General features: G+C 30.7%; 2 protein-coding genes across 15 annotated transcripts in view; both read left to right on the forward strand.

Annotated features, from left to right (window-relative positions):
- Positions 1–74: 74 nt before the first annotated feature.
- LOC113515933 (superoxide dismutase [Mn], mitochondrial) lies at positions 75–4,812 on the forward strand. Its single transcript, XM_052895158.1, has 5 exons — positions 75–271; positions 407–585; positions 2,306–2,444; positions 3,785–3,939; positions 4,544–4,812. The coding sequence occupies exons 1-5, from the start codon at positions 240–242 to the stop codon at positions 4,687–4,689; spliced, it is 651 nt and encodes a 216-aa protein (XP_052751118.1). The 5' UTR covers positions 75–239; the 3' UTR covers positions 4,690–4,812.
- A 1,391-nt stretch (positions 4,813–6,203) lies between these two features.
- LOC113516231 (kinesin-like protein unc-104) overlaps positions 6,204–26,893 on the forward strand; it is a 133,472-nt gene continuing 112,782 nt past the window's right edge. For 4 of the 14 annotated variants that reach the window (XM_052895139.1, XM_052895143.1, XM_052895146.1 and 1 more), the window contains exons 1-2: positions 6,205–6,369; positions 20,101–20,139. The gene's annotated coding sequence lies outside the window, so the exon portion shown is untranslated. Of the gene's footprint in view, positions 6,370–6,443; positions 6,528–20,100; positions 20,140–26,893 lie in introns of those variants that run through there. The other 10 variants (XM_052895148.1, XM_052895149.1, XM_052895151.1 and 7 more) reach the window with 5 other exon arrangements.

Here is a 26,893-nt window from a genome sequence, read left to right on the forward strand (position 1 = left end):
AGTAAGTCTTAGACTCAGAACAAGGTTTGGTTTGGACAATTAGGTATGCAAACAAAACGCAAACGTCAGAATAAACATCAATTTTGACATGTTGAGTTTGACATTTGATTGGTTGGTTGCGTAATTTTTACGGCCGATTGATTTATTATAAATTTAATTTTATTTTATTACGCATTTAGCCGGTTGATCTTCCGGTGTATTAATTGTTTCTATTAGTGTTATTTTTCAATTCAACCACAATGTTCACGTCTCGTAACATTGGTTCCGTAATGTAAGTTATATTTTTTTAATTTCAATCATGTTAATTAGTCTGTTTCATAAAGTATAATTTGATTGAATACTTTTATTTTATTTTTATAGTGATAGATTTTTTTTTACTATTATAAAGCTTTGATATTATCCCCAGCCGTGTAGTCAATGCTTCGCGACAAAAGCACACTCTTCCTCAATTGCCATACGAGTATAATGCTCTGGAGCCAGTGATCAGCCGTGAAATTATGAGCCTGCATCACAGCAAGCACCACGCCACATACGTCAATAATCTAAACGCTGCAGAGGAGAAACTTGCACAAGCCCAAGCTAAAGGTAAATTATTATTTCAAAATAATAAAATAATCCAAGCTTGTTTCTGACCAAATATTATACAGTTAACACTAATGAAGAACAGTAATCTTTTATCCATAATAATAAAAAAATTTAGAGATATCATAATTATGATTTAAGATATGTGAAGGGGCTATTGCAGTTTTCTGTCATAAAATATAATTTTACATATGACATTACTTTTAAGTAATGTTGTATTCAGTCAAATGCTGTAAAATTTTGCAGGTAATCATGACATTGTGATTTTTACTAAGCAAAACTCCTTATAAAGACATATCTTTGGTTTACATTATTATAAATAAAAATTCAGATGATATGGTAATGACAAGTTTAAGTTCAAAATATATGTTATGCAGACTATTATTCAAAATTTCTTAAGGAATATTGCCAATTATCATGTTATATAACAGTTATATAAAATCTGTTAAGTGGGTATAGTTAAAAATCAATAATTATTATGGATAGATATTTTCTATTTCCCAAAAATACAAAATGTAGTATAAGATTATAGTATACTTATAGAAAAGATTGCCACTTTCCATCAGGGTTGTCATCAGCTTGTGTACTGTACTATTCTGTCATAAAAAATTATATTTTTATGATTTTTTAAATTTAAAATAGCCTATGTTATGATTATATTAGTCAACAATTCTATTTGTAGTGATTTCCATACACATATATATTTACTATTTCATGTATATTTTAATAAAAACAGTACTTAATATGTTAGTATGTTGACAGCAGCAGACACTAACACCTTAGTTAGTCTGATGAGCACCATAAAGTTTAATGGTGGTGGCCATATTAACCATGCAATATTTTGGTTAAACTTAACACCTTACCAAACTCAACCTTCCTGTTTATTACTGCAATCTGTGAAACAGTAATTCTATTTTTTGTTTTTTGTAGACCTATTAGTCTTTAGACCCTTTATTATAGTAGTAATGTACATGAACAGTCAATTTGTATGTATTCTAGTTTCTGGTATTTTTAATTGTAAATACAGATATCTTGAAAAATCATTGTCTGGTCTCAGCATATAATAAGCCACCCCTTTCTTTCCTGTGGCAAGAGGTGACTAAGGAACTAACTGTGTTTACCAATCCGTCTGCCAAGTGTGGCAAATCCCCTTAAGGGGAGGCTTATGTTCAGCATTGGACAGCTAAAGGTTGATATTATGATGATATCCTTAAAAAGACAGTATTTTCACTAGTATATGCAATGAGTATATAAAATCATGTATCAAACTTTATCACTACTATCTAATAATAGAATTTATGACTAAACTGGCATAAAATTTAATTAATCGTGCTATAAAAATGTATTCTAGATAACTATAGATTAACTATTATTTGCTTAAAAAAATAGAAAAGAAAATAATTTAAAAATTATTGAAAGTTATAAAAGTTGAAATGTTTAGTTAGTCAATTGAGTTTCTTTCTGTCACCTTGTTTGCCATTTTCAGTTGCAAAAAAAAAATATGTTTCTAATTATATTTCCTAGGTGTAATTAACGTAAAAGAAGTTTTGAGATATGGGTCAGCCTTAGTAATGTTAGAAGTTTAATATTTTTTTATTTGTATATTTTAAACTAATATCTTCAATTATACTTTCTTATATTACTCATGTCAATTGGTATTTATACTGAAATTCTATTTTTAACACATACACATATTTTATATATATGTAAATAAATTGTGCAGGTGACATCCAAACAGTGATCAGTTTAGCCCCAGCCCTGAAATTCAACGGGGGTGGGCACATCAACCACACAATTTTCTGGCAGAATCTCTCCGCTAATGGTGGACAGCCTTCTGGTGCTCTCCTCAAAGCTATTGAACAGTAATATTATTTATATCCTGCATGCATCCAAATCTTAGGCGAATTAAAATGGGCTTTTTACCTGTCTCCTAACAAGTTTTATCTGTAAATGCATGTTTAATCATTTAACCTTGATACTGCAAACTGACATTATTTTGATAAAAATGTTATTGTTTTTAGTGTGTTTACATTCTTAGCTATACTTCTGATTGCTTTTATTATATCATTCGCCACTTGTTATTGCTTTAAATAATTGTATTATTTTGTTTTTCACTTTCTATTTTTTTATCTTTATTTATGTTGACATGTAGCTTGTTTTTTAAGATTAAGAATGAGATCCTATATTTATTACTATATTGTTTACAATGTAAGCTTCTTGTGCTCTGTCCTCTTGACAAGGTACAAACTATGAAATGAATCTATTGATAGAATCGTTTTGGTCAAGTTTTACATGAGAAAGCACAAGACAGTGCACGACGCCATCTCATTCTATCTCATTGACTCGCTAATGATAACGATTCTAATAATAGATTCGATCGTACTTTGTCTAGAGGTGTTAGCTCATGTCGTTTGCATAAGTGTAGATAAACTTGTATGATTACTTATATGTAGGTATATATTTAAGACCTATAATTTTTTTAATAAGTATATTATTTTAACTACATTTTGGGATATATTTATATATTAAATAAATCTAATACATTATTGAGATAACTTAAATGAACTTTGTAATTTATTACTTAATAAAAATGCTATATTAAATATTCATTAATATTTAATAAGAAAAAGCATTTATTAATAACAATCAAAATATGGCTCTCAGTACCTTGTTGTGTCTATGGTATTAATTATGTCTATAGGCGACGCTTACCGCTTTCCATCAGGTGGGCCATCAGCTTATTTGCCATTCTAACTGCATGAAAAAAAAAAACCATGTAAATCTCGTGCTTAGTCTTGTGCAACTTTAACCTTGTCTAAAATTTTTTCCAAAAGAATACAGCATGGAGTTCTTCAAAAAAGAAGTTTCTTCAAGGTCGGCAACACGCGCAAAATGCTTCTGGTATTGCAGGCATTCATAGGCTATGGTAACCGCTAACCATCAGGTTGGCCATATGCTTGTTTATCACCTCAGTGACATAAAAAAAGTTGAACTCTGACATTTTGAATATTTTGTGGGAGCCATTTTGTACAATAGACATAATTACATAAAGTAATGAACAATCAAGTAGTTCCAACACAATATTCCAGGATGTTTTTATGATATTTTAATATATAATATAATTAAACTCTCTTTGATAAGTAATTGGTGAATAAAGTTCCTATACTAATTAGAAAGTATATCTTATTACTACTTATTATAGGGATTTTGGATCATTGGAGAATATGAAGAATCAGCTGGCTGCTTCTTCCGTGGCTGTACAAGGCTCCGGCTGGGGTTGGCTGGGTTATAATAAGCAACTGAAGAAACTCCAAATAGCCACTTGTCAGAACCAGGATCCTTTGCAGGCAACAACAGGTAAAGTTGCGAGTGTTTCGACACATTTATTAATTTGTTAATGACTTAAGTGTCATTACACATCCATTGAATAGGGCTTGTAGCTTAATAACTAATACTATACCCTTTTAAATCACCTTCAATGTGGTCCACTCAGGAAACCATTTTATGTACCAACTGATCTGACTTCTCACTTATTAACCCTCACTGATACTCCTCAGTTGAAAGTTATAGTGTAGGGTTTACTATTACATAATCATCCATTAAAAACGCTTCATCCAAACTTCGCACACATTTTTCATGACTCTAAAATTATACCATCATTAAGGTGGTTGTGGTTTTATGTACAACATGAGTAGGTTTTTTTTATTTTGAACACACCACAGTGTAATCTACCTCCAAACTAAACTAAGAAGCAGAGTTTGTACTATGGGTATTAGACAACTATGGGTATTAGACAACTAAACGTAAACGACTAACATCATAGACTTTAAAAATATATATCAATTCTAAAAATAATATTTATGACAAAATCATTATTCTGTTATTGAACTTTACGATTTTTTTATATTAATTACATTTAATTTTATTTACAAATACTTAATTAATAAAAAATTTTTTCCAGGTCTAATTCCTCTGTTTGGTATCGATGTTTGGGAGCACGCTTATTACTTGCAATACAAGAATGTACGAGCTGATTACGTAAAAGCCATCTTTGATGTCGCCAACTGGCAAGATATTTCCTCCAGATACGAAAATGCATTGAAGTGAAAATAATTTGCATTTATAGATATAAAAGTTTTAAGATTCTGCTAATAATCACATAGTGAACACGCGCTTTAGAATATTTTTTATGTGATGTTAAAGTAAGATTTAAAAATTTTATTTACCAAATTTGTGTTTTATTACATAACATTGAATAAAATAATAATAATGATGCAATGTTATTAGATACAGTTAATATCCCTATTACTCCAACAAACCTTAGATTATATTGCCCAGAAGATCCTTAGTAGATCTGTGGGATTACTCTTGAAATAAATTCCAATAGATCAATACTAAAATTTAACCGTTTTGCATTCTCGCATTGCAATAATAGCAACATAATGGTTCCATATTATTCTAATAGATGGATATTCGTGTAAATTGTCAATGCAAATCCATTTCACTTTTCATCTAATCCCTAATTTTTGTTTTATAAGTGCAGTATAAAATTGACATTGGCAATATTTTGGATTGATATTAATATTGGATTTAAGAGTAGACTTGCTAGTCTCTTAAAATAACGTACATTTCAATTTTGATTACGTATATATTTTCATGTTGTAAATGTTTAATAAAAAATGTTAAATAACAACGTTTAGTTCTAGAGATACTACGACTATGTATATAAATATACAACTATTTATATTTAAAAGTTAATAATTGGCTATAAATGTATAATTTGGCTACTAATAATATGGCTAATAATGGTTCACAGAACTAGATTATGAATTACCAGGTTTTTTCGCGTTTCTTCGTACATGGGGATTTCAGATGTAGAAAAATAAAATAAAATTGACCACTTCTACAATGGAACATAATTGTAAAAACCGCATTCAATTTGTGTAGTACTCTTTCAAGTGAAGTTTTCTTGAAAGACAAAATTTCCAAAAATTTTTGTTGTCATCTACACGTATTGGTCTCATTAAGATTCCAGATATATTTTTTTGTAAAATGTCTTCAATGTACAATATTATCTTGTTACAGTTTTATTATGTATATTAGTAAGAAGTTACATATTATACGTAAGTACATTAGACTATACCTATGTATAAAATATATATGGGAATATTAAGAATACAGGCGGGAATGAATGAAACAGAAATGAACACTATAAATATCATAATTTTAAAAAGACTAAAATACCTCTATAGTGACGAGAACTCATATTATTTGAGATAATTATGCTCATGATTATAATCTCTAATGAGGCAGTCCATCATTTATTTATTACAGTTTGATAAATAAAGATCGTCGCATATTAAAATGTGATAGGATAGATACTGCGCCTACCTGCTGTCTGTTGGTTATTTAATTAAAAAAATATAGCAATTATGATTAATTTGGTTTGTTATCAGTACAGTAAGATACAAATAGAAAATACTATTAATTGAGAACAGTTTCTCTTTTGAAATATATTGAAAATGAAGGAAACTAAACGGATACATGAAGAAGCTGAAAAGAAATGTAAATACTTGGTGCGTAATGGAACGTGTACTCGTAATGACAGGTGTCAAGTTAATGTTTTGACGTTTTGCCTGTTTCAGAAAAATCTTCGTAAATTGTACTCACAGTACGGTTTTGTTGTGTGTCGCAAACTTAAATAAATATAAATTTTTTGCAAACTCGCCCACCACAAGATATTAATTGTCGTTGTCTACTAGACCTGTCTTTTACACCTAGAAAGGGGTAAGTTCGTCTTAAGTTCATAATAACTGTCTTTTGTTGTAATGAATTAGCTCTCGGGCAGTGTTATTGATTTTTCAGCGAGTGAAGTTGCTAGTAATTTTGCGTTTCTAATTTCATTTGAGTGGTAGAACTTTACACGATTAATCTTCGGCTAGAACGTAAGTAATTATTATCCTTGATCTCTAATTATTAGATACTGTAGAGCCGTTGCAAAATTTATATACGAAGGTCGATATTTCAGTGTTTTGAAATCGACCTACAGTTCTGTTCACTGCATATCTAGGTTTTAGTTTATTAGTAGCTTTACAGTTACGATTAAAGTCGTATATTTATATTGTTTTAATGTTAGCCAATTAAATTACGAACAGGAAACCAGTGATTGGTATAATTTCTATATTCTTTAAATAAGTGGAGATGCATATGTAAAAAAAAAGAAGTGAAAATGTATTTATTATCAAAGTATGTATGTAAGCACAAAGTTTAACATGTAGTCTAAAAAATAATTATTATATAGTTTTACATACATATATGCATATTTCTTACACCTGCCTTCCATGGGGATATTTTTATATATTTATATAAGTCTATTATTTTGTAAGTATAATAGTTAACTACTTTTAACTATTGTATTTATTTACTTAATTTATTAAAATATAAACTGTTACTATAGTTTTTTCCATTTTAATCAGTATATAAAGTATTCTATATTTTAAGTTAGGACATAACTTAACCACATACTAAATATCATTCAAAGTTATTCAGCTGATCTAGTGTGATTGAGTGACAAACACCCAATCGTTTTTACAAACTTTCACATTTATAATATTAGTAGGATTTTATTAAATAAAAAATACTGGGAAATGTAATGTATCACTTATTATATTTGTGAGTATTATAATCCATCTAATGTACTTCTTTCAACTATCTTCAAAAATGAAGATTTTCTAATTTGCTTATATTTTTTTGTTTGGTACCTCATAATTTCGTCAGTTTTAAACCAATTTGGAAAATTCTCTTTTTTTTTATCTAAAAAGATATACATATAGATCAGTACCACAAAAATTTTATCAAAATTAACCCAAAATAACTGAATTTGTTACAATTTAAGTCAGTTTTTTGTGGTTTAGTTTTTCACAATGTTTAATTACATATTATATATATAATATACAAAATGATTTTGTTTATGGTTGTGGAGAACAGAGAAGGATGATAAATGAGGCTTTTTGGTACTACTACTAACAATCAAAATGTGGTATGTTGAGTATATTACATACTTTGCACTGTATTGTACTTTTGAAGAATGAATTGATAAATATTTAAATTAATTTTAATGAAAAAATAAAAATGTTTATATATAGTTGACACAAAAAAAAATTTACTATTGATTACAAGCGATCCACCCTAGCTTCACACGGGGTGAAAGTTAAAAAGTTAAATTTGAATTAGTTACCAAAAATCTACCTATTGAGGTAAATTTTTGATACTTTGTGTTAATTTATGGTAATCTTATTAGAGATCTTTATTTTTTTTTTAACTATATAAAGCCTATGTATGTGAAAGTATGTATGTAAAAATGTAGGTGAAAGAATTTTTAAATCAATTGAGTAGTTCTAGAGTTAATTCATTACAAATTAACAAAATAAAAAATAAATAAACATACACTCAAAAAAATCTAATATTTCCTTTGTTTTGTTAGTATTTGTAGTTGTTTTATTAGTATAGATAAGCTAACTGTTTCACACTTTTATTTGTATCATGTCAAATCTGTGTTCTGTCTGTGCACCAAATTTCATTCAAATCTATTTAAGCAATACTAAGTAAATTTTTTTTTTAAAACTTGCACAATATATATTAACATTCACAGCATAATTTATGATAATAATAATCCAAAACCTAATATTTACTGAATGCCTATATTATATGTGCAATTAATTTTTAAAATTTGGCTTTCTAGAAGTTATGGCTTGTGTTGTGTTGGTGCAATACACAAATACTTTACAGCTATATTATATTTTATTGAAAAATGTTAGCCACTATATGTGATAACACAGATAATGTAATACTACACTATTGGTGATAGTATTTCAATGCAGACCTAACACAATATACAATGCAGAATGTCTAATTCTAATTATAGAAGAGTGTAGTATCACTGCGAGATATGTTATTAAATGGCTGTATTAGAGTTAGATAGGTCATGTTTGTTGTAGGGTAACCATTTTATTACATTTTAAATGATAAATTTTTTATTAGTTAACTTTCATATTAGTTTCATGTTCATCATTATCATCATCACAGGTATTCAAAATCCCATTTGTATTTGATGTATATGGCATTTCAGTTGTTTCTATCTAACATATTCAGTTGTTTCAATCTATATATATTTATGCATGTACAAAATATGTAATGAATAATTGTGCTGTCTAAAATCTTACTGATATAATAATTTTGTAACTAGATGATGTACAAGATGATACAAGGAAAATATTGGAGAAAATTTAATATGAGACTTCTTGATAGGTACCATAGATGCCAAAATAATATTTTTTAGAAGTTGTATCTGTCTGTTGTCCATCTATATGTTTATGACGGTAAATATTCTTCTCTATTGTTTTCTCCAAAAGATTATAATTGTAAACTTATTATAGATACAAACAACTACAAGAAATGATCGCAGTGAAAAAACAATGGGCGACCTTATTGTTAAAAGCGATCTTTTCCAGGCAACATTATTCTCGATTTACGCAATAACTACTGCTTTAAATTGGACGCGGGTTTTAACAGTTGTATTCCTGAATTTCTAACTTTAAAATTGGTGGTGTTTCATACTGATACACCATTTAAAACTTTTTTTTAATGGGTAATAATGGAATGGTATCTCCGCCCGCACTATCGGTACACCACTACACTACACAGGGCACCAGTGCGGGTTGATGATAGATGACGATGAAAGCAGGTCAGTTAGCCTATCATGACGAATTCCACTAGAATTAACCACGATGACATCCAGGGGGAATCGCGTGGAGGTCGGCCTGATAGGAAGTATCGCTAGCAGTGGGTCAGTTAGACCCCATTACTAACAATCCCTTTCCCCCCATTTAAAACTGGTCTATTTGTTTGGTTTTCCTACTACTAAAATAAATGTGTAAGAACTAGCGGACAAAAAGCTAGTAAAAATAAAATGTTAAGGGTACATATGGGTGCCTTAATTACCACTACAAGTTATATAGAACAAAATTGCCTCTACACTGTACAATCTGATCGCGGAACAAATTGCTTTGTTTATGGCCTTTATTATACAGCCTAAATAACTGTATAATTAAGAATGCGTTACCAGAAATCTACCAGAAATTAGAACTAGTATCTAGAGGTATCGTTTGAAATTCTTAGTCCTGCTATTGTCTCTAACTGCATACAAAGTGGGGTTACCATTGCGACGATGGTTTATCGTGTTCGGCGCCACACGCTATTTCGCCGACGGTGAATGCACTCACTGGGGGTGAGGGGGGTCTATCCATAATTTAGGTCCTGAGGTTATAGTGTCTTTTCCATTGAAAATTTGTGGTAGCACTATGGATAAATGTGCTGTGTTAGGGTAGGTTCGTGGTTTTTGTGGGGAAATTACTGCATGCATGTTTAGTATGCAATTTAATTCATAAAAGTGACTATAGGAACTAATGTATGTATGATATATATGTCTTTAGCTCGCGGATCTGTCTTATCTGTCTATTTAGCGTGAGGATACTGTACATTTGTGCACTCATATCATATTTTGATTGGTACTAATTGATTGTCAGTGAAATTCTTTTTGGTGATTGAGATCCTTACAAGATGCATGAAATTGATTTCTAGAAGGAAACCTTCTATTACGACATGTCTGACCGTCAGCTTGTTTGTCATTTTAAGTAATATTAAAAATATAAGGATTATTAAATATTCATTGGTATATATGATGATACCTTACAATCTAATGTTTTAAAAATTATAAAATTGGCTATATTTGCCAGTATCATACAATATCGGATACATCTAAATCTTTCAGGCATTTAGAAGTAATGGTAGAATAAAGAAACTCACGTACATACACATAAGAACCATGAAAACATAATCCTTTTTTGGAACAGTCCTGTTAAAATAATTTTATTTATACAACTTTTGTCCCATCTGATGTAAAATGGTAACCGTCGTCGCAGGATGTAATGTGGATCGATATCTACACCATGTTCTGTGACGTCGATCTATGTCTTCTTGCGTCCATTTTTAAAAACTAAGGTGTTATATCTCCGTACCTAGTAATTTCACTGCCATATCCCACGCAAACTGAAACACGTGTCAAATACAGGTGCTCGGTGACAGAAGCACGAGTGGAACAGAAGTGCCCAGCAGAGGACTTTTGCACAGTTGTCCTCTGGTAATATAAAGTTTCGCACTAGTAACCACAACTGGTCTCTTGAGAATATTTCAAACTGTCCTTTTTTGTAGCATATTCGTAAAAAAAGCTTTTCTACATACAATTATGTGTTATTACTTATGAAAGTTACAGGTATAAATGTGCCTTTCTTTTTCATAGCTTAGTAATGTTTGAAGTTTCTACATAATGCGTACGTTGACCTATCTCGTTAGCTACGTCATTCAGGGGCCATATTCACGATATGCCACAAAATTGTTGATTAGTATCTCTTCCGTTCTTATTATGTTTTGGGAATTTTTTTATAAGATCGTCATATAATACATACACACATATATACAATAATGACGTAAAAGGAAAGAAAGATGCTTGAGGGATTCGAAATGCGGCTATGAAGGAGGATGGAATGGCTAAACTGGCCAGAAAATCTAAAAAAAAAGGTAGTCTTGGAAAGGATGGATGCGAAAAGAATATTAATTAAAACAATAATAAAAGAGGCAAAATGCTGGGCAACCTTACACAACATGACGATTTTATAAAGAGCATACTAAAGGGAAAAATAGAGGGCAAAAGAGGAAAGGGCAAACCGTGAAACAACTACATGGAACTGATAAAGGAAAGAAAGACTAGATATCATGTAGAAGACATGTTCTGTAATAAAGCTCGTTGGAAGAGCGTACATGGTTTAGTATTAGTCCAACAAGGTGAAATTCTTAAAAATAAAATTATGTGAAATTAGATTATATTAGTAACTAACTCTGCCCGTTACTTCCTACGCGTGAATTTCAAAAGAAGTAGGATAATTAATGAAATAGATAATTTTTAGATGGCATATGATTTTAAAATGTACAACAGGATATATACGCCTATATACGGACCTACACCAGTATATATAAAACATACATACTAATATTGTAAAAAAATATACTTTTTCTTAAATATATTCCATGACATCGTCTAGTTACAATTTTATATTATTAGTAGATTACTGTGAGGTTGTCACCGTTACGTATTATAATTATTTATAGCTGGAAAACCTAAACATTAAAGTAGGTCTACAAACTTTTATGGTGACATGTCATTCATTCATAATGGACTCTTCAACGCCTACGTTTGCGTCGAATTTTTCACTTAATAATAAGTATATACTTTATTGTTTACTGTGAGCGACTCTGCCGAGAGTTCTTTAGTGAAACATAATTCAGTTTACCCTCATATTCTATTATGCGGTACGCACACGTTCTCGTATCGCGTAACAATAGACTGTAATATAATTTACGTAGCACCTACTATGAGTGCACAATTAAAAATCAAAATCATTTTAAAAATATGCCATTTTCAATATTTCATCATAGAAAGTTATTAGATTTAATTATATGTTTCTATAGATTTTTCTTGCAAGATATATATATATATATATATATATATATATATATATATATATATATATATATATATATATATATATATATATATATATATATGCTAGTAGGCGTAGCTTCCAAATATTTAACGCCTACTAAGCCACTAGGATTTGTGAGCGTTAAATATAGGGATTAGGTATCAATAATAAATTAATCCTTTGGTAGTCTTTGCGCCTGGCGTTAACTAGCCCATAGTCCGTATCAAAAATACGTCAATCGTTTTAAATTTCATGCTTTACTTACGTTATATAAACATTGTAAAACTTTTTACAATTGCTGGCTATTGTTTTATGCTTAAGTATACTTTCTTTAAAAAAAAGAAACGATGAGAAGAGATCTCTCTTTGTTTTGGCCACAGGTTTATGCAGGTATTTAGTTTAATCTGTTCCAAAAATATGTTTTTGTTTTTCTTATTGGAGTGTCACGGACGTAATAATATTTAGACAAATATCTGTACATAAAGAACAGTACTAAGTAGGCGTTAATGTAAATCTCAAATACATATTTTAAATCGAGTTTGAGTCGCGGTCTAACAGTAGCAAAATAGGGTTGAGTCTGGTTGGTGATATGTAGTTGACAGTATTTCGTGTAGCCTCCATTGTTCTTGAATAGAATAGGCTTTCCACAGAACTCGCTCTTTGTATCATGTTGTGCTAGACTTGTACGGTCAGATTATTTAGTAGATATTATTATTTCAGCCATAAGGAGAGTTTTGCTAGTAGTTGCCACGCTTGGCAGGCGGGTTGACAACCGCAGTTAGGTTTTTACAAATGTTTTAAGCGGGAAACTGCTGCCCATCCCTCAACCATAAGCTCCCTTAGTCGCCTCTTACCACACCTACGTGAAAGTAATGGGTGGTTCATTCCATGCCGGGACCTACACGGCGAATTTAGTAGATAAACAATTGTTATTTAACTTGATGTTAAAAATTCTATTACGAAGAAATTTTACATGTTTTCCGATCTTTATAATGTAATCCCACTTTTATTATCTTTTTACTTACAAATGTATCGTAGCTAATTTGTAAACAACCAATTACGAGTATTAATTAGTATTATTATTTATTCTGTGTACGCAATTAGTGTTTTAGTTATATCTATGGAACATATTCCTGAATATATCCCAAATACATTTATCATTCATTGCGTTTCAGCTTCTAGTTAGTCTTTCATTCGTGCTATTTGTATTCGTTGCTTGTTTTTGTATTTTTCTGCAAATATGGATCTAAAATATTTATATGTATATTTATTAAGTTAATGCAGGTGGCTCAGGATCTTCCTTATGGCAGTCTATGTGAGAAGCCTGTCTTTAGCAGTGGACAGATAATGACTGAGATGACGATGATGATAATTACATTAATGATCTAATAATAACAGATATTGTACTGGTAAATCTTATTTTTAATATGTTTTTTTAATATTTTAAAAATAAAAAATTTAGTTCAAGATATTACTGGGCGAATATATTTGATTAGTACAAACTGAAGTTAAAAATATAAAGTTACATAGAAACTATTATTTTTAAAGTATAAATAAAATTTCTTTAAAATGAAGTTTGACGCAAACAAAACAAAATTAGTTGCACCGCCAGCAACGTAACTTTACGAGGTGAATTTCTAACAGTAAATAAAAGAAAATATGGCGTTATAACTTTTATTGTTTCTGCCGACGCTACTCGTGGCACGGGTGCACGTCGTAAAGTGGAATCGAAAGAGTGCATGCGGTGTTTAAAACAGTCTAGCGCCTGTAGTCAGTCTTTGGCTTGAATTATTTCAGAGATCTGCTTACTTATCTATAGGGAATAGGTATGCAGTTACATTTTTACGTCGTCCAGGAATGTAGGAGTATGTTTCTTTATTTATTTTTTTCTAATTTTAACCTGTAACTTCGTCGTTTGACCGGGATATAATCAATCATCCATCATCCACATAAGGGGAGTTTTACCAGTAGTTGCCACGCTTGGTAGGCGAGTTCGTAACAGCAGTTAGACTTTTAGAGATGTTTTTAGAGGGAAGCTGTTGCCCATATTTCTACCATTAAGTTCCCTTAATCGCCTCTTACGACACCCACCAGAAAGGAAGGCTTATTGTATTCCGGGACCACACGGCCAATGATCATTGAATGAGATAAAAATAGCTTATGCTTTTTTCTATCCTTTCTCTATCTATAGTACAGCTACACCAAATTTTAAAGTGATTGATAGAATCATTAAGGCGCTAAGAGTTGGCAAACGCACATTTAAATTTATAATATTAGTAAAGAGTAAGGATGGTCTGCCTAGTTGTCAAGGGTTTCGTTTATGCAAATATAATTTCAGACCGACGCTGTTAATTAAGTGTGTACACTGTGTACTTGCAATACTACCTTTGCTGCTTACCTCTTAATGCAAATGGTTGAATGTTTACAACAATTAGCAGTGGCACAAAAGTTATTTCATAAGGAATTTGATAATTTTATAAGAATATATGATGTTTGTGAATTAACTATAAGGTTATTTTTATAGTTGGTTATGTAGATAGTTTTGAGAATAAGATTCTTGTATTTCTGAACATTGTACATACCATATACTTAATTATTAACGTAATTTACATAAATGAAGAAAAAAAAAATCATAACGATTTCTTTATACCTTCTTGGTATAAAATGATAAGAGATAAAATTTGACCCTTTATTTCTTTATCTAACATATATGTTAGAATATACAATCATCATCATCATTGCAGCCATTATCCGTCCACTACTAGACATAGGCCTTCCCCATAAACTGCCATAAGAAGAAACGTTCCTGAGCCACCTGTATCCATTGACTCACTGCAATGTATTTGAGGTCATAACTCAAGAACCTTTCTTCCCTATCGGTCGTCATTTTTTCAAGCTATGAGAATATACGATAAAAAAATTGTAATTCGGTTTCGGTAACGTGTTTTACCCGCGGTAATAACATAGATTAAGAATATTTTTTTTCTACGTTAGATAGGTACTATTAACACAGACAATTAATTACTATACTAGGAAATAGCTAAGTAGATAAAGTGACAAGTACTAGATTTATTATTGTTTTTCTTTTAGGTCAAATTGTATTTAGGCTTTGAAAGTATAATCTGGGTGACTTGGTTGGTTGGCTTACGTCCAAAATATAAAAACTTTTACGTCTGCACTGCATTGCTTTATGTTGTTCTACATAATAAGACGTGCCTTAAGACAAAAACCAAAATTAGAAATATTACATGAAATATTGTCTCATTTTTAATTAAATATAATAGTTAATGAAGGCTTCGTAATGCCTCATAACAGGATTCTGCGTAATCCTTAACTTCCCAACATTATTTTTTTGCTGTCGAAAAAATTGTTTTTATAAGCTCTGGATTAAAGGTTTCTTTTTTTTTTTTTTTAAAAAAAGAAATATATTTTACTTTTATTAAAATATGTATATATTTAGCGACCTAGTTAAATAAATATATAATTACTGTAGATAAATAGACAGATACTTTTTATGGTTTCCTTCAAAAAATTACACTAGTAAACTTATTCTAAATACAAACAATTACAAGAAATGATCACATTCAGAAAACAATGGGCGGTCTTACCGCTGAAAGCGATCTCTTCTAGGCAACCTTAAAATATGGAGGAGATACATACTTTCTATGGAAGCCTAAGTTTATAGATATGTAACATATTGTTATTCTATGTGCGGATCTAAAACTAACACGAGTAACTACTATATTAATTACAATTCAACTTGCATATCTCCTAATTCTGACCCATATGAAGCAGAGACACATATATCTATTTACAAAATGATATAATGATTGATGATATATATATATATATATATATATATATATATATATATATATATATATATATATATATATATAGGTCCTCTAGATAACATAATTGAAATTATTATTTTAATCCCATTATTCATAAGATGTCAAACTGTAAACCTATTTTAGCTATTAAACTATTTTGTCTCTTTCTCTTGTGCTAAATTCCCAATTTGAAAGAAAGTGACAAAACAGTGTAATAGAAAGTAGGTTTTAGTTTTTATAAATAAGTATGTAAGTGTAAATGTTCAGGTCTAAAATTAACACTAGTAACATAAAAATATAAAAAAGTAACGTATCAAGTGTATTTATTAAAATTCCAACCACTAATCATAAATTAAGCCACCATTTACCACGGGAGACTGTACAAAAGTCGTTTGCTTGAACCGGTTCATTTGTCTTACTCGTTTTCTGTCCTGAAGCACCTGCGCTTGGTAGTGCAATTAAAGTGTATGAACGTCTAATACCTCTCACGAGGAAGGGAGGAATTGTTAGTAATGCAGAATACTAGCGATATACCTAGTCAGGTCGACCTCCACGTGGTCCCCCTGGAAACTATTGTGTTGACCTCCAAGCGTATTCATCAAAATAGGCTAACTGACCTGCCTTTTCATTCTCAGCTATCCCTCACTGGCGCCATGCCAATATTTACTGTTAGCGCAGGCGGGGTTAGAATTCCATTATCATCCATTAAAAAAATACCCCTCCTGGACGACATAGAGTATTCTGTGATGTCTATGGTGCTGTTCATGGCTATAGATGACAGTTACCATTTCCCATCACTTGGGTCGTTAGCTTGTTTGCAATTCTAAGTTGCATAAAAAACTACAAAATTCTTTCTGAACACTTACAGAAGAGTTAGGGTATATGTTAATCGAATTAAATACGCATTTGTATTCACATCGTATGACCCGTAGTATCATGGTAGTGTAATTTCTCGTCTGACACGCATTATCAAATTTCCATTACATGAAGCTCGCCTAATATACGACGTTCGTCCTCTTAAAAACTTTACCGGACGTGAGGTTCTGTTTTTGTATTTATTACTAAAACAGTTCGATGCACAGCATAACGGACTGTATTACGTTGGGATAGCGTCGTATCTGGCGACTGAGGTGTTACTCGAAAGTCTGAGGTGTCGTTTAGGGAGCTTACTCGGGTCGCGTTATTAGAGTCTTGTCCTTCTTTATTGGAATATACGAGGGGCTCGATGCCTCCCCCTCACCCAGATGGTGAGAGGCTGTGGTAGGTAAGGGTACGTTTTGAGCGAGAGCGGATGTATAAGCGTTTTATTGATTGACTAATATCCAAATAACAAGTTGTTGTAATTTTTTCACCATATAGTACATTTTTCTTTGGTTTAGTTACAGATTAATTTACAATAGCAAATAAGACCAGCGATAGTTTAATAAACAATTATTTAAAGTGAAATTTATTTATTCGATTATATGTACAATACATTAATAAATAAAAGTTAATATACAACTAAACAAGTTTATTGTTTCTAAATTAAATTTTAATTAATTGCTCGTAAATTTATTTAAAAAATAAAAAAAAATTCCAAAAAAAAGTCTATATATATGTATGTATAAAGGGATTTTTATGAACTTAAATTTGTTTTATATTCGTTTTTTGAAACGACAGAACTATATAAATTTAATTGTAATCTATACAATTAAATTAAGATTTTTTAACGATATCTAATTAAAATTAGATATCGTTAAAAAATTAACAACAGTAGGTAATACAGTTATTGAGAATAAATAATACATTGATTTATCAATGTTAACATTATATTTGAATAATTCTTTAAATTACACGATTATTTATTTTTTAAATTGACATTCAAAAGCCAAATCCGTCTATATTTTTTGTAACTACGCTACGCCATTATGTCTTTAATACTCGTACTGAATAGAATTTAGTATCCTTTGTTTTTACAGTTACTGGTTAGTTTTAGTTACGTATTGGTTCCACATTAATTTTTGAAGCTTTAAAAACATTGAAGCTGTCGAGTCCATTGTGGGGCAAAATTGTTTGTTACGAAGCAAAATATGTAGACACGCGTTTTCGTGTTCTAAATCCAAATATTTCATTTACGTCTCCGATATACCTTGTCGTTTATCGGTGTATTTAATCACAATTTAAAATCGCTGTTGCGAAGCAAAATGTCATCTTTTTTTTAAATCCGCTGATATTCGAACCTTACATACCTTGCCGATTCCTGACATGACGTCTAGATCGACAATGTCAGACTATTTCGATTTCCATAGCTTTTTATCTAGGTGAATTATAGATGGCGTTGTACTGTTATTCCAAAACATTATGTAGTTTATCATACATCATTAATCGTACAACTTCAGTTTTAAAAGAAAATTAAAAAAACAATTAAAACTAAATATCAAAATGAAACAAATCGGATTGGAAATTTAATTTAAAAAGATTTAAAAACTATTAAAAAAATAGGAGTTGAGTTAATGATACAAAGTTAGAAAAAACTGTCTTTAATTAAAGGGCCTAAAAATTTTTAAATTGTTAATTTTCTAATAAATTCGGGGCGTCTAATTCAGATGTACTACAGGCTTATGCAAGAACAAGTATGTTATTATATAACTATTTATGGTACCATTAGGCGACTCGTAAACGTGTTTGTCACCTGTGATATGTAGGAAAAATGTTCTTGTACTAATATTCGTCGGTTGTCATCCAATGTATTTTTTATTATATATGAAATTGTATTTTTCATAGTAATACGTTTCATAATATTGTTTGCTACGTAACCTAGCTACGGACACGCTACGGCGTTTGCTACGCATCGTCTACATTGTAGCTAGAATGTAGAGGCTAGTTTATTGTTCTACTTACTAGTAATACGAGAAGGTAGTAGTGGTAACCACCTTCCACTATCGTCCTTCTGATCGTAGATTTATTAGACGATTGAAAGGTTTAGAATTTCAATTTGACTATATTTCTTTTTTCAAGGATACAGATACGTAATATATACGTTTTTAATAAAAGGAGTTTCTTTTTACTATTTTCTTATACTTTCAGAATAATTCGACGTATATAAACTTGGTTAAAATTGTAGTTTGTCATCTAGGTAATCGTTTGTAATAAATAGGCTTTATATTATGTCTCTTAATTACAGTTTTAAAGTTATTTAAAACTAGATCCACAATATTCTTCGGTTATAAAATACTGTGCTATAATCCTTTTTAGATCACAGTAGTCATTAAATTGACTTGCAGTATGTTTCTACAGCAGCGTAGCCACAACTTTTCAATATATCTTTCTAGTTACGTGCGACACTAAACTAAATGCAGTTGTAGACATTTAGCTGACTTTATAGCGAATAGGTGTAAAACAATACAGCCATAAGTTTATATGCGTACACCATTACTAGATTTCTTCTTTTTTTTATAACAAAGGGGGTAATGTGTATGCGACTCACCTGATGGTAAGTGAGTACCACCGCCGTATGATAGGATAAGCACTCATACTCATAATATCAGAGGAATAACAGGTGTATTGTTGGCTAGTTTATCTATTTCCTTCGATCCTCGTTTTGACCTATTATATTGTATTTAATGAAATATTGTATGAAAATATTTAGTACACATATTATATTGTAAATATTTAAATTTAGAATGCAGAACTGTTGGTTTACAATAAGTATTTTTTTTTGCTACGCAAAAAAAAGGCAGCTTTAACAGACACAGAGTTAATAAGAAACTGTTACGGAAGCAAATTCCATACTCATAGATTATACAAAGAATTTTTTTTTATACAAATTAGAATGGCAAACAAGTTGACGGCCCACCTGATGGAAAGTGGTAACCGTCACCTATAAACATGAGCAGTAACATGGACATAACAGTTTACTATTTCGCCCATGATACCCCCATGCGTTGCCATTCCTGAGGACTCAGGTGTAAATACGGTTCAGAATTGGCGATATAATCGCGTAATATAGGATTTCTTCATATAGCATATATATACGAGTATTTCTAACATTAACTGGATTTTTTTATATTCTTAAACAGTTAAATATAAATTGTTTGTTTTTGTTACAGATGCCATCAGTATAGTTCCGTTTGAAACTCAAATCTAAGGTAAGAAAAGCTTATATATAAGCTTGAACTTTGTACTAATGTGAAGTGTATAATTATTTTATTTAATATTCTTTTATATTTATTTAATCAAATTTAAATGACGATTAATTAATTTAATCAATATTATTTTATATGTATAGTAATTATAAAATGATGTTTCATAGGAGTCCGTATAGATATATATGAATAAAGTTTGTTTTGATTGATTGATTATTTAAATTGTTAATTTTCTTACAAAACAGTTTATGGTGCTTAAAGATTTTTTTTGTCTAATAAATAAGATTCCTTTTTGCTATATGAGAAAATATTTACATTATAACGCCGGTAAAGCAAAACTCAATATAAATTAAAATTATAATTATTATTAATGCTAGTTAACAATAAGTATAAAATTTGTATACGAGTAAATTGGTCGATATTTCAATAATTCAACGCAGCAGTCATAATTGCACGGATAGATTAGTGCTACAAAAAGATATAAATTATTTCTGTGACAGATTAATTAAATTTTCCCGCCAAAATACCGTTCTCTCAGGTGTACACACTAATTGAGGTCGTGTTACGCCGCAAGATGGAGCCACGGACACCTGCGCCAATACTAGGTGTGCCAGAAATTCCATCTTTGTATTTACTTAGTAATTGTATCGATATATAAATACTTCAACGTGTTTCCAGTTTTATTGTTACATGTTATATGATTGTGTTGATGCTTTCTTAATAACTCTTTGCGTCATTTCTGTTGTTACGTAATCATAATAGTTGGTTTGTCGATTCTCTCCTCAAGATTAAAAAAAAATTAAAGTAAGATTCTTTTACTACTCTTTATTGCACAATAAAATTTCTAAAAATGGCGAGCTTAATGTCGTATGGCTTCACCGGCTTTACCATTAAGTAAAAACAGAAAGCGTTTGCATACTGACTTTTTTTGTCGTTTTTGAATTTTTGATTCTCCAATTTTCTGCCCTGATGTTCTATAGCATTGATAGATTCTTAGTTTTACGTATCGTAAACAATTTCTATTTCACCCTATATAAATATTATAATATATTTACATACGATGTCATTCTACTATATTGTACCTACGTGTTCAATACACTGGATCGTTCTTCTTACTTTGACGACGTAGCCCGAGGCACGTACACGCAGTACCCGACGATGCTGTTACGATAGCGAACTTTCCTTCTCGAGTTATATTTATAAATAATTCGAAATTATGGTGTTCCAAAATTTATTGCAAATGCTTTTAAAGGTTGATATCGAAAGAATAATAATGTTTATTTATTTATTTAAACTTTAATGCACAGTGAAACTATTTACATAAACATCAGACGGTGTTCTCTATCAGCCATTGCGCAAACCGAGAAATATATAGGCGGTGCATTATTGAATTGAAGGAATATAGAAATTAATACTTAATACAGTCATTTAGACTAATATAAATGTAACTATAATATGTTAAATAAATAAATATATTATCATACATAAATAGGTACATACATAGATAAGTACATAAATATTACTAAACAAACAATTTAACTATATTAGAACAACAAATGAAACAATCTATGACTCAAACTGAGTAACCAGTAAGATTAAGTTTAAAAGCAAAGTTAATATCTAAATTTTTAATATACGTGTTGATGCCGAAATATTTTTTTTTTTTGGACAATTTGTTAGTATTTTCGTAAGGGTTTAGTGTAGGAGAGGTTTAGTTTAAGGTACTCGCATCGTCAGTGTCTATGTAATCTATGCCCGTGCTTGAAGGTGCAATCATAGGTACTTACCGTATTAAAAAAGTTATGGTTCACAAGATGGAAAACAGATGTAACTGTAAAAGGCCATAGTTTAATTAAAAAAAAATGGTTTAATAGCTATCTTTGAGTACACAGCTATAATGATCCTTACTAATATTATAAATTTATTTTTATTTTTAAATGTTTATAATTTAGAATGGAAAATCTAAATGTTTTTCTTTTGTAAGATCTAAATAAGAGGTAATTTGACTGTAAATCAAGTAGGAATTTTGAAGGTTCTCTTTTTACCGGTAAAGATTTTTTTCTGACTCGATATTATAGTCACTAATTTTGACAAAATAGATCTCTTTATTTTATAGATTAAATTATAATAACATATCTTTTAGTTTTAGGAAAGTGGTCTCTTAAGGTGCGCAAAATAAGAGCTAGAATGGAGGTTTCAATTAAAAGAAAAACTACAGAGAATTTCTCACAAAAGTACTGTAAAAAAATACAAGTAAAGAAAGAACGGCCCTTCGTTGGCTTGGTCTAAATCCACTTTTAGAATCCGAAAGTAAATTAATGGTGAGTGAGATACACCCCGGTCCGAAGCTGGCCAGCTGGACTACTCATAAAGTAGGCTATCGAGCACGGGTGAACCAATTAATACAGTGAGCTATTGGAAATTATCCTCTGTGTAGTCGTAATGATGTCTTTAGTGCTAAAATGGAGCGCTCTGTTATTATTTGAAGATCTATTTCTAATAGAAAATGTTGTAAATATTATTTATTAGTAACTAGATTTTTGTCCGCAACTTCGTACGCGTGGATTTCAAAAATAGGAAAATCACAGAAGTAGGTCAATTCTAGATAGCGTATCGAAATAAAACATACACCACATTTTTATTATATATTATATATTCTTTATTGCACTAAAACATACAGTAACAACAATAAGTTAATAACAATGTTTTTAATGTCAATTTTTAGTTAGATCTTTAGGAACACAATTATGAAAATTACATGTAATTTGGTGTTATAGTTTTTGTTTGATGCCGTTACAAACATATGGACAAATAGATACAAAAAAATATTTGAAATTTCTCACATAAATTTTTATTAAGTATCTTCTATGTACAGACATCGTTCAGTTATAATTTTATTATATTGGTGACATTATAAATAATGGCTCTTATAATGGTCTTATCGAAATACAATATATGGACACACAGACACAAAAGTGGAACATTCGGAAATTATACCAATGTTTATCGTATGTTTACGTTATGTTTGTTGATATATATATATACATCATTGTAGCCCGCGGTTTCACTCACATTGATTATATAGTACTAGCGACCCGTCCGGGCTTCGCACGGGTGGACATTTTTACAACATTTTAAAAAGTGGTTATTGTAACATAACGATAATAGTTGGACAAATAGTATCATGAAGTTTTTTGTGGTTATTGATATTTTCTTCAATATTGTAGAACATACTTTTGTTCTATCACCAATAGTTTCCACAGCGCACGCAATGAAAGATATAGCATTTTTTTACACCTTGAGTTACGTTGCTAACGTTTTAGTAAGGATCCCTAATCTTATCTAGCAATAAACATAGCCTATGTTACTCAGGGTAGCTTTCTAATGGTGAAAAAATTTTTGAAATCGGCAAAGTAGTTTTTGTGTTTATTCATTACAAACATACATACACACAAAAATACAAATCTTTCCTCTTTATAATATTAGTATTAGTATAGTATATAATAGAAAACTATTCTAGGTGGTTATCTAGAACATGGTTCATTTGTATATTAAATGTTATGTAAATCAGGTAGAGGGATAGATACTCTTACAATTTTGGAAGTAGTTCATTATTTCCATTGCAGAATGTTCAATGGGATTTGTTTATTAATTTTGATTCATCAAATCTAACTTATAATTCGATAGAATAAATAAATAGCTCAAAATATGCATTTAATGGTTACAAAACTATCGTTAAAAAGTCCCAATTGCCAGAAGGCATCCAGTATCTTTTCAGAAATTAAAATGTATCTTCTAATATACGTGCATAAATAAAAATGAATATCCGAATGTAAGCGTAAAAATAAAATGGCTAGTCCGAATTAGCGATTTTTTTATGTATTTTTTGGGGTGTGCGACAAAAAGAAGAGAAAAATTGTAATAATTGTCCGGAAAATAAATATTGAAATACACCTGCGTAAATGAAGCTGCGTTTTATTCCTTTGTAGCTTGGTTGGGATCAGTGACGCAAAGAGCTGTGACGACAGCGGAGCTTTTTATTACATTGCTCGTTATTTATTTTTGACTATGGGAAATAGATGTTAGACATATATGTTTAGCATTTATAACAAATTTATAACTCTATATATATGTTATAGCTATAAATTTGTTATAATATGATGTAATTGAATGAACAATATCTTCCACATTTACGTTTATGTCGCTAGTGATGCGATGTATATACGTGGAATAGCTCCGTGGGTGGTCCCTTTATTACGCCATCTTGAAAATACGTTATTTTCATTAAAACTGCGCAGCAGATGATAAATTCATTGTATATGCGTTTATAGGTGATCGGTTTTTCGTAACTGTCTTCATTCTTCAGCATCCAAATTTGATGAAATCAAATGTTCCTAGATTTTTTGTTTGTACGCTATATGTATATTTATTTATTTACCTCTTTATTGCACCATTAACAAAAATACACTATGACAATGGAACAATTTAAGTGAAATGCAGTAACATAAATACAGATTGAAAGATACACATAAAGGTGCAAAAGGCGGTCTTATTGCTAGAGCAATGTATATATACGAGTATTTATAATATATTTATTTATATACTTTTGTATATTTACATTTATATGTTATGTAGAACTCATTTGAGCAGTTTACTCAATTCTTTGTTTGACTATGGTTGATTGGTAGATAGTATGATTACGATAGTGTAACACTTTGATCGATTTCCACCAAACATACATGATGTATATTTGGAGTTATATTATTATATACATCATGTAATATTCGATATATTACTTGAGAGATTTCGTAGACATGCATGGACATTTATAAGCGTTTCCTTTTAATTTCACATATCTATAGTTTGCTTTCCTGTCATTATTGAATGATCTGCTTCAACTAGGTACAGCATGGGGTTCTTTAAAAATGGGATAAAGAGGTTTTAAGGTCGACAACGCGCGCGTAATACTCCGTCAAGTGAGTTGTACGAGGTTTGTCGGAAAGTACGTATAAAAGTTTTTTAAAAATTTTATTTTACAATTATTCAGGTAAATCAATTTTATCCCTTCAAAGTACTCCCCCTGTGACATAATGCACTTGTGCCAACGCCGTTTCCACTGTTTACCTTGAAAGTCCTCTGGTTGTAGGTTTCTCAGCTGCCCCGTCGTAGCTTTTTTTATCTCATTTATGTCCCCTTGAAGTACCAATTTGGTTTTCCACATCAGGGGGGTGTTCGGTCACCGTAATGGAATTTTTACTCAAAAACTCACGGACAACAAGAGAAGGGGCTGGTAATCCAAAATTCTGGACGAAGTAATCACATCGACGTAGAATTTTTTGTTGAAATTGATGGACAACAGAAATCGAACTCTTTCTCTCTCTGAATCTTTTTAGCCAATTAATTTCACAGCATCATCCCCATAAACTGTTCTGAAAAATTTAATGCATTCTTGCCGAGTTTCGAGAGAAACTTGATTACGACGCGCTGCTCTTCAACGGAATATCCATATCACAGATGGCGTGATGTCGCACCGCACGGCGGTCAGACCAGAACTGAAGCATTGTTAGGGACAGGAAGGGGTCCTGCGCTTACCTGGCCTCCCCACTCCTCTTTCTCGCATTCCAGAACACTTTTATACGAACTTTCCGGACAGACCTCGTATGCTTGTTTGCCACATCAGTAGAATAAAAAAATAGAACTTAATAAAAAAAGTAATCAAGTTTTCTTGAAATTATCACAGAAACACTTAAATTTAGAATGAAATCGAAAAATTTAATTCAATTTTTTAATATATTATTGACGTTTACTACTATTGGACATCAGCTTACTTTATTTTATGATCGGGACAGTTATTCGTTTATTTATATTTTCATTATATTTTATTGAAACTGGCCAAACGCATAGTCTACACAATTATTTGTTTAATCTGTGGTCAATAGGTAGAGTATGATTTTGATATTGTAAGACAGCATTTTCTATATCTATACATATTTTAATACTTGAGATATTATATGTACTCGATTGTGTGAACGTGCACGAATATTATGTTCTGCTATCGTATCGATAAAATCGTAAGTGTTGTGTTACAGTAAAATGTAAGGGATCTATGGGATTGTTATGTTTATGAAACAAGAGACCCTTAAAAATAAACAAGATTAAAACGTCACAATCGCAATATGCGCCAACGGGTCGGGATCGCACGTACAACGTTGTTTCTATTCTAAGTAGTTTGCGTTGCGTGCTTCTAAACTCGGGGGTGGAAGTCGATACTCCACGTTGATTGCCCGCCACGCGCGACTTCGTGGCGCCGTACTGTTATTGACTATAACTGCGGATTAGTCTTGCTAGACCAGAGACTCTATTTTCAGCTAGACTAAATCTAGCCCTAAAGTCTAGATATATAATTTATAATGTACATATATAAGTATAGTCTAAGGCCTAGACTGTTGACGCAATCCGATTGAGATTAAATTGAAATTACATCATTGTTTCTGTCATCTCCCTGATAATATTCATGTCTATAGGTGACGGTTACTACTTATCATCAGGTGGGCTATCTGCTTGTTTGACATTCTCAAATATCGTAAAGAAACTATGGAGTAGACTTTAATTTCACGTCATATTTACGTATTTTGCTGTTAATTCGGTGAAATTTCGATTTTACCTTGATTTGATTACGTCAAAGGTTACCTCGTTTAAGGTTTATAGAAAATTTTCTATCGCTTACTTTAGTTCACGTATAGCATGGTGACGTATG

The sequence above is a fragment of the Galleria mellonella genome, unplaced genomic scaffold (genome assembly GCF_026898425.1).
Source record: "Galleria mellonella isolate WM207_F2 unplaced genomic scaffold, CSIRO_AGI_GalMel_v1 utg266, whole genome shotgun sequence".
Lineage (NCBI taxonomy): Eukaryota > Metazoa > Arthropoda > Insecta > Lepidoptera > Pyralidae > Galleria > Galleria mellonella.

Bases quoted from the DNA above. Each gene is read 5' to 3' on its own strand.
- LOC113515933 (XM_052895158.1), top strand. From the start codon at position 240: ATGTTCACGTCTCGTAACATTGGTTCCGTAAT. The intron at 272-406 runs GTAAGTTATATT...TATTATCCCCAG, and splicing joins CGTAACATTGGTTCCGTAAT to CCGTGTAGTCAATGCTTCGC. The intron at 2,445-3,784 runs GTAATATTATTT...TACTTATTATAG, and splicing joins CTCCTCAAAGCTATTGAACA to GGATTTTGGATCATTGGAGA.